The 9,505-nt window shown below is 40.6% G+C and overlaps 1 protein-coding gene across 1 annotated transcript; it reads left to right on the top strand.

The window, feature by feature from the left end:
- Window positions 1–2,653: 2,653 nt before the first annotated feature.
- On the top strand, window positions 2,654–6,497 carry LOC145131292 (uncharacterized). The gene is made up of 3 exons (XM_079066006.1): window positions 2,654–3,368; window positions 5,846–5,979; window positions 6,249–6,497. The coding sequence occupies exons 1-3, from the start codon at window positions 2,654–2,656 to the stop codon at window positions 6,495–6,497; spliced, it is 1,098 nt and encodes a 365-aa protein (XP_078922132.1).
- Window positions 6,498–9,505: the final 3,008 nt, after the last annotated feature.

Genomic DNA, 9,505 nt, shown 5'->3' with positions numbered 1-9,505 from the left:
GATTGGGGTAGTAGGGGTTGAAGAACCCGGGAGGTTGGTGCATATAAACTGTTTCCTGTAAGTGACAATGCATAAAGGCATTTTTAACATCCAATTGATGGATGTCCCATTTTCGTCCCAAAGCAAGGTTAAGAACAGTCTAGATTGTGGCTGGTTTGACAACAGGGTTAAATCTCTCATCACAATCGATCCCAATTTCTTGTGTTTTGTCGTTGACAACAAGGCAGGCCTTATAGCATTCCAGAGTACCATCAGCTTTAAACTTGTAGTCCGTTGGCCTTGGTACAAGCTCCCATGTTCCCTGTTTCAATAATGCATTATATTCGTTTGTCATAACATCGAGCCAATTTTGATCACTAAGAGCAACTTTTGGTTTAGGGGGGATGAGAGAGATGCTCTGAGTGTGAAGAGTGAAGATGGTCTTTGGTTTAACGATCCCACTCTTAGAGCGAGTGTGCATATATTGGGGTGGGGGTGGGGTTGAGGTTATATTTTGTGGTGAAGTTAGAACATGAGTTGGTGGGGGGTATGGGAAGTGGAGGAGGGAGTGTTTGAGGTCGGTTGTGTATGAGGGGGGTTGGAAGTATGAGGTAATGAGTTAAGGATGGATGAGGTAATCGGTGGAGTATGAGGTGGGTTGGAAGGTTGGGTAATGAGTTGAGGATGGGTGATGTAAGGTAAGGGATCAGTTTCATTGAGGAAGTCATATGAGTTGGCTCGATATTTAGTAAGATTGGAGTAAGGGAATATATTTTCATGTAAGGTGACATGACGAGAAATGATGGGTTTAGGATTTGAGAGCGGAAGGAGCATGTAGCCACGATGATTGTCAGGGTACCCAAGAAACACGCTAGGCAAGGAGCGTGGTGAAAGCTTATGTGGACCGGTGGCCGAAATGTTTGGGTAACAAGGACACCCAAAGGTTCTTAAGTGTGAGTATGTTGGGGTGCGAAGGTAAAGTATTTGAGTTGGTGTTTGGTTAGCAATGGAATGAGATGGAAGGATATTTGTAAGGTAGGTTGATATGTGAAGAGCATAATTCCAAAAGGAGGGAGGTAGGGAGGTATGTACGAGAGATGTACGAATCATGTTATTTAGAGTTCGTATGATGTGTTCGGCTTTACCATTTTGGGATGAGGTGTAAGGACATGTGAAGCGATTTTTTATGCCATTTGTAGAGCAAAATTGGTGGAAGGAGTTATTGTTGAATTCTCATCCATTGTCGCATTGAAAGGATTTAATTTATGAAAGTAAAGTAGTAGAGGGAATGTTTCAGATTTGGCTTTGAGATGGAAGGTCCATATGTAATGAGAGTAATCATCAAGGAGGACGAGATTGTATTTGTGTCCAAGGGTACTAGATATAGGTGATTTCCAAATGTCAGCATGTATAATATCAAACGGTAAATAAATAATAGAAACTGAATAATAAAACGGTAGCCGACAATGCTTTCCCAATGAGCAAGCATTACGTGGAAGAGATTTGTTTTTACTAATTTTAGGAAACGAAAAACAAGAACTAAAAGAATTAAAATTAGAAGCAGCAGGATGGCCAAGACGATTATGCCACACGTTGGGAGAGATAGTATGGAAAGCAGCTGGATGGCACTCGATGGGAGGTGAAGGTGTGATATGATAAAGGTCTCCGGAACTGTCACATCGTGTTATAACCTTCTTCGTGTTGAGATCCTTCACAGTAAAACCGAATGGGTCAAATTCAAAAGAAGTATTATTGTCTTGATTAAATTTTATAACGGAGATAATATTTTTAATGATATTAGGTACATGATAAACTTGATTTAAGCGGAAAGGAAAGTTGAGGTAGGATGTGATAGCATTGCTATGACCAAGAACTGGGACTCGAGAGCCATTACCAACCAGAATATAATTTGCATTATTAAAACGCAATGAGTTTGAGAGTGTACCTGCATCACTAGTGAGATGAGAAGTGGAGTCCGTATCCATGTACTGGGAGTTGTGTGGTGGTTGCATCTGCATGGTTTGGTTGCTGATCATATGTTGTTGGTCATGAGTTGGGTCCGAGGCCCATAATCTCGGCCTGTGCAACTGTTGGATACCGGCAAGGGGGGGGGTCCATAGGTATGGCGGAAACCAACCGGGCCAGAAAGAGTGTTGGGGAGGAGGCTTGACACCGCCGCAACCACGCCCTCTACCGCCTCGTTGTCCACCTCAAGACCATCTTCCACCATTTCGCTGATTTTCTATGAGGCTGGCCAAGGTTACTGTAACCGAAGTTGAGTTGTGGTGGAGGTGGTGTTGAATTAATCTAGAAGTTGTGATATGTGTTTTTTTATTTTTATTGTTGGAAGTTGTGGTCAAATTAGAAGTAGAATAAGTCTTTAGCCATGATGGCTGTAGTACCGAGTCTATAGGGTAGTGTGAGTTAGTTTCCTTAATTTTCTACATTTGATTAGTTTAAAAGGGTGAAAGTGTACGTTGTTGAGTGTGACTTCTTTTTGTTTACTGTGAAAGTGAATAAAATAGTGCAACTTTTTCCCATTTTGTCCCTGTCCTCTGTTTTTGCTTTATCTCATAAAAGTATTCATACCACTTTAAGTTTTCCCTGTATTGCCAACATTTGGTATCAGAGCACAACCTAGTGCATGCCCAAGTATCAGCCACGAGTGATAGAAATGACAGGGAACAACAATGGAAAAGATGGGCAGGTTACACTTCATTACCCCATGCGGTTAAGAAACAATTTTGCTGCTTGGGCTATAAAGATGAGAGTGTTCATGCAAGCTCAAGGGGTTTGGGAAGCAGTTGAACCTAGAACAGAAAACACTGTTGTAGAAGTCAAGAAGGACAAGATGGAATTGGCTGCCATCTATCAAGGTATACTAGAAGATTTACTATTGGCGTTAGTGGAGAAGCAATCAGCCAAAGAAGCTTGGGAGGCCTTGAAAGTGATGTTCATGGGGGAGGAGAGAGTGAAGACAACAAGGATTCAAACCTTAAAAGCAGAATTTGAGGCTTTGAACATGAAAGAGTCGGAGGCTATTGATGTGTTCGCTGTGAAAGTGAGCAACATTATGAGCACAATGCGTGCCTTGGGAGATACAGTAGAAGAATCGTATGTAGTGAAGAAGATGCTAAGGGTTGTGCCATCCAAGTTCTTACAGATTGCTTCAACTCTTGAGCAGTTTGGAGACTTGGATGTGATGACAGTCGAGGAGGTAGTAAGGAGATTGAAAGCTTATGAAGAACGCATGAAGGGTCACGTTGAAAGTGAAGAAAGAAAACTTCTCCTCACTCATCAAGAGTGGACAGAAAGAAACAAGAAGAAAAATGAAGAAGACTCCAAGAACAGAGGAAACCGTGGAGGTTGTAGTGGATCAGGAGGAAGAGGCAAATGTCACACCCCCAAACCTGAACGGTGGAAACGTTCGCGGGCGGAGGACGTCATATTCAGCATCATAACAATTGAATAGTAAAGAAAGTACACACCACCATAACATATATATTTGAAAAGTTTACATGATTAAAAGTGTTGCATGTTTAAATATCAAATACAATATGGTGATCCAAAATATGTTACTAACGCCAGCGCGTTAGTCTTCAAAAGTAGTTGCTACCTGGCTTAGTGATTTCCTGAGAATACAAGTTATTTCAAAGAAAAAGTGTCAACATTTAAGTTGGTGAGTTCATAAGTATATATTTGTATAAATGTATGCCATTCGAAAGCTTCGTGTTTGTTTTCCAGAAAATCCGATATTTTCTCATAAAAGGAGTTATGAATCTTTGTTTGTATAATATGAATGTATTGAATCAGGAAAAACCTATATTTTCCTAATAGTGGAGAGTAGTCTCAAGTGTCCAAGACTATGATTTTGTAAGTAAATATGTCATACTTAAAATAATGATGCATAGTTTTATTAGTAAACAAGACTATAAGAAGTTTGTAATTTCGCGTAAAGATAATTGTAATATTACTTTTCCCGCAAAAACATAAATACCATAATAATTGTCTATCCTGTGAGTTTTCATAACCGTACTATGATGGATTTGCCTGAGGCGACGTTCTTCAGACGTCGAAGCGATATGATATTTGTCACCCCGCGAACTGTAGCTAACAGTCAGGGAGCGGGATCATCAGTCCCGTATAGATCTATACACACGTATCACGTTCTCACAACAGAGACTCTGGTTATAAAACAGGGCTTTCTGGCGGTACCTTAACAGGTATGGTGAAGACGATTGACTCACATATTCTCAATTAAGTCACGTATTTTGAAATATATATGAATGATTTCTGAAAAGATTACCCTTTCTACAGTGTTAACAAAGGCATAATAATGAGTTGCATTTTCTTGTATAAACATGATGTTGTAGTTAAAATGGTTACCCTTGGTATGATGTAGCATGCAAAAATATAAATGAAACATATTTCTATATATAAAATATATTGTATCCCATGAGGGTAAAGTTTGTGATGTGTGATGTTTTATATGTTAACAACTTCATATAATAGTTAAAACAATAGTAAGATAAGTATAGCAAAAGATTGATGTTTTTCACCCGAGTTTAAACGTGTGTTTACTTGTATTCCCCCCTTAAAAGCATTTAAAAAGGTATTTAAAAACGTAGTGATAGGGGTATGAACTCACTTGGTAGCTTGAAGAAGGTGAGACAAAAATCGATCAGAACTTCGACTGGAGAAAGCTGATTTCTCGGGATTCTCGGGAATCTCGGGAGCGTAAAACTTCCTTCGGAACTTGGATATGAAAACCGAGGCTTCAGGATGGTTTCGAGGGGTTAAACGCAGAGCAAAAGCACAGGAATGAGAAGAATTGAGCAAAAGAACTCAGCAGCCTCGCATGCCCTTTTATAGGGGCTGAAGCTCGCACGTACACTGGGCGTACGAAGCTCTACGCGGGGCGTAGTTCGGATCAGACCTCGAGGTGTCGAGCTCCGGATGGTGCAACGTGGTCGCTTCTGGGCCGAGGAAAGCAGATGTATGCTGCGCGTAGCTATCTCGTACGCAGGGCGTACCTCGGTGTCGACATGTACGCGGGGCGTACTCCTCGGTATGTTGGGCTTACCCTTCGGATCGGATCGGACTCGTCAGCACTTCGGATATTATCCGAATAAATAATTAAATTTATATATTTTAATTATTTAAAAACTTCAGAAAATCATAACGCTTGCATACGATCTCCGTTTTTGACGTTCTTTATATTCACGAATAGGTGAGACCATGCTCTACAACTTTCGCTTAGACTCTGTCGGCTAATTTTGACTATATTTTTAATATTATATTTTTAACAGGCCGGGACTGGAAAAGTCCGTTAAATATCCATAACTTCTTCATCCGACGTCCGTTTTTGTCTGTCTTTTTACCGTTGTATTACTATTGATGAGATCTTCGATTCTCGTTAAGGTTGTGTTGGCTAAAAGTCGTCCGATCTCTATTTCGAGTTTTTAACTGTCTACTGCTATGTCTGAAACTTCGAAAAATCATAACTTCCTCATACGAAGTCAGATTTGAACGTTCACTTTATGTATGCTTATGGTTTAGTGATATCTACAACTTTCATTTAGATACTTAAGGCTAAAAAGTATTTTATTGAAATTTCGTGTTTTACGCTTAACAGTGTTTTGCCGGTTTTGTTGCGGATTTTCGATCGGTCATAACTTCTTCGTTATAACTCGGATTTTTGTGTTCTTTATATTTTTGAAAACCTTGATACGATATCTAACACTTAGTACATTCACATTGAGATTTTTGAACATTTCATTTTTGACGTTATTCATATTATATTAAGATAGGTTACCAAACTTGACTTTGGATCGTTACATTGATTCGAAATATCGGGTTGTTACAGCAGAGGTCGCGGAAGAGGCACCACCAATAACCGAGGTGGTCATGGAGGCCGTGGTTCTCACCAACAGAAAATCCATGAACCATCTGAAAGAAAAGACAAGAGCAAAGTGCAATGTTACAATTGCCAAGACTTCGGTCATTATGCGGCTGAATGTAGAAATCCAAGGCGTGAAAGAAACCAAGATTTAAACTTGGCTCAAGAGCATATCAACGAACCAGCCCTGCTACGGTCAGTTCATGATAAAATTGTTGAAGTCCATCTAAATGAAGAGAATGTGAATCCACGGTTAAAGACAGGTGGTAATAAAACGAGCCAAACGAACTTGTGGTATCTAGATACGGGAGCCAGCAACCACATGACCGGAGACAGGAACAAGTTTCGTGATCTCAATTAAATGATACAGGGCTCAGTTAGTTTTGGAAATGGATCTAAAGTGAGAATTGAAGGGAACGACTCGATTATCTTTCAGTGCAAGAATGGTGAACAGAGAAAGCTCCAAGAAGTGTATTATATACCAGACTTATGCTCTAATATAATAAGTCTTGGTCAATTGGAAGAAGGAGGAGATGAGATTCGAATAAAGAACCCAATTTTATGGGTTAGTGATGCTGCTGGAAAGTTGCTTATGAAGGTACAAAGATCTCAAAACTGACTCTATAAGACTACACTAAATGAAGTAAGATCAGGATGCTTGCTTGGTGAGATAATGGTGCCAATATGGCTTTTGCACAAAAGGATGGGTCACATAAACTTTGATTCATTGAAGTTTATGTCTGACAAGAATCTTGTTGAAGGAATGCCAAAGCTGACAAAACCCACACAACTCTGTGAAGACTGTTTCGCAGGGAAGCAAACAAGTAGACCCTATCCAAGAAAGGCTTCTTATAAGTCAAAGAAGAAACTTGAATTGATACATGGAGATCTATGTGGGCCCATCACACCTCCTACACCCTCTAGGAAGAAGTATTTCATGCTGTTCGTCGACGATTATACAAGAGCCATGTGGGTCTACTTGATGAAGACAAAAGATGAAGCGTTCCATATTTTTAAGAACTTCAGGGAAGCAGTAGAGACCGAAACAGGTGAAAGAATGAAGATATTCCGTACAGAGCGAGGAGGGGAGTTCCTTTCGAACCAGTTCACCACGTATTGTGAGGAGAGTGGACTCAAGAGACATTTCACAACACCATTCTCTCCACAACAAAACGGTGTTGTGGATAGAAGAAACAAAATAGTATTGGAGATGGTGAGATGCAATTTGAAGACGATGAAGGTACCAGATGTGCTGTGGGGAGAAGCGGTCAGTCACGCAGTGTATACTTTGAACAGAGTAAACACAAAACCAGTCAAGGAGGCTACATCATATGAATTATGGACTGGAAGAAAGTCGTGTGTAGAACATCTTAGGGTGTTCGGTTGTGTTGGTCATGTGAAGATTGCCAAGAGACATCTAAAGAAGTTAGAAGACAGAAGTAAGAAGATGGTTCATCTTGGAGTGGAGAAGGGGACAAAGGCGTACAGATTACTAGCCCAGATACGGGGTCAATCTGTGTGAGTAGAGATGTGGTGTTCGAAGAAGATAAAGAATAGGAGTGGGAAAAGCCGGTCAAGATAAAAGAAATACCAGGTATGAGCTTTACAGTGGAAGGTTACGACCTAAATGATTTAGATGAGGTTGGATCAATAATGACTCCTAAAGAAGATGGGTTGCCGCAGTTCAATGATATGTGGAATGAAAAGTGGGCCAGAGCCCAATACACCCCAGATGGACTCACACACAAACCCACATGATATCCCAGATACTGACTTCATACAGCTTAGTCCGACTAGGAGTCAATCGCAGCAACAATTGACGTCGTCAGAAACCCCAAATTCATCAATCGGCTCATCAAGCACGACGTCAAGCTCGACTGGCGGTGGGGCTCCCAAGTGATTCCGACTACTAACAAATTTGTACGAAAACACCGAGCGATTGTTGCTGGTTCACGATGAGGAAGAACCCACCTCACACGTAGAGGCAAGAAAGCGATCAGAGTGGGTTGAAGCAATGAAGACGGAGCTAAATTCAATTGAGAAAAATCGGACATGGAACCTGGTTGAACTCCCAAAAGGACGAAAAGCTATTGGATTGAAGTGGGTATTTAAAGTGAAAAGAGACCCAAATGGAAGGATTCTGAAGCACAAAGCGAGATTGGTGGCACATGGTTATGTTCAGAAACCGGGAATCGATTATGAAGATGTTTTTGCACCGGTTGCCAGACTTAAGACGGTACGTGTTCTACTTGCCCTTGCAGGAACTCATGGATGGCTTGTACATCATTTAGATGTTAAGTCAGCTTTCTTGAATGGAAATCTGGAGGAAGACGTGTATGTACGACAGCTGGAAGGCTTTGAGAAACCAGATGAAAAAGCACAAAGTTTACAAGCTCTCAAAAGCTCTTTATGGGCTTAAGCAAGCACCCAGAGCTTGGAATTTTTGGTTGGACAAGTACCTGAAGGATTTGGAGTTCAAAAGGTGTTCTCAAGAGTATTAAGTATATACTCGAAACAGGAAAGGGAAAGTCTTGATAGTAGCTGTGTATGTAGATGATTTGCTGGTGACAGGAGATTGTAAGTCAGAAATAACAAGCTTCAAGACACAGATGAACAAACGGTTTGAGATGAGTGACTTAGGTCTTCTATCTCACTACCTGGGAATAGAGGTGAATCAGTTTGAAGGTGGGATCACCTTAAAGTAGGAGGCATATGCAAGAAATATTCTAGCAAAAACAAGAACTAAAGACTGAAACCCCACCAAGTGCCCAATTGATCAGAAAGTGCAGCTGAGAAAAGATGAAGATGGTGAGCTGGTCAACCCAACTGAGTACATAAGCATTGTAGGAAGCTTGCGATATTTAACAAATACCCGTCCCGATCTTTCATTTGTAGTTGGTTTGTAAGTCGATTTATGGAAAAACCAACTGAAAAACACCTCCAGTTAGTAAAGGGTATCATAAGGTATGTGAAGGGCACCTTAGATTACGGTCTTGTCTATTCAAAAGGTGGGAAAGAAATCAAGATTGATGGCTATTCAGATAGTGATTTGGCGATGGATGTTGATGACAGAAAAAGTACTGGTGGTGTGGCATTCTACATCAATGATAATCAAGTTACATGGGTATCTCAAAAACAACGGAGTGTTGCTCTATCCTCGTGTGAAGCAGAGTTTATGACAGCCACAATGGGAACATGTCAAGCTATTTGGAAAAGACGCCTACTCAGTGAGATAACTAGACAAACAATAGCACCTGCAACTCTGCACATTGATAACAAGTCAGCCTTGGACCTCATGAAAGCCCGGTATTTCATGGGAGGAGCAAACACATCGACACAAGATTCCACTTCATTCGAGAATGTGTTGAAAATGGTGAAGTGAAGGTGACTCATGTTTGCAGCAAGGAGCAAAGGGTAGATATTCTTACAAAAGTTATGGGAAAAGTGAAGCATAAAGAGATGAGGGAGCTGATTGGAGTTAAGCAGGTGACCAATTCTGGATTAGGGGGAAATTGTTGACTTAATCCAGAAGTTGTGATATGTGTTTTTTATTTTTATTGCTGAAAGTTGTGGTCAAATTAGAAGTAGAATAAGTCTTTAGCCATGATGGATGTAGTACCGATTCTA

The sequence above is a fragment of the Lactuca virosa genome, chromosome 8 (assembly GCF_052849685.1).
Source record: "Lactuca virosa cultivar CGN04683 chromosome 8, Lactuca_virosa_CGN04683_v6, whole genome shotgun sequence".
Taxonomy (NCBI): domain Eukaryota; kingdom Viridiplantae; phylum Streptophyta; class Magnoliopsida; order Asterales; family Asteraceae; genus Lactuca; species Lactuca virosa.
Note: the sequence above shows the minus strand (reverse complement) of the source record. Positions and strands in the feature narration are given on the sequence as shown.

What these genes read in the sequence shown, in the direction of transcription:
- LOC145131292 (XM_079066006.1), top strand. Translation starts at nt 2,654, where the DNA reads ATGACAGGGAACAACAATGGAAAAGATGGGCAGGTTACACTTCATTAC. An exon ending in TAGTGGATCAGGAGGAAGAG is followed by an intron (nt 3,369 to 5,845) that starts GCAAATGTCACA and finishes GGGTTGTTACAG; the next exon opens with CAGAGGTCGCGGAAGAGGCA. An exon ending in TTACAATTGCCAAGACTTCG is followed by an intron (nt 5,980 to 6,248) that starts GTCATTATGCGG and finishes TAAATGATACAG; the next exon opens with GGCTCAGTTAGTTTTGGAAA.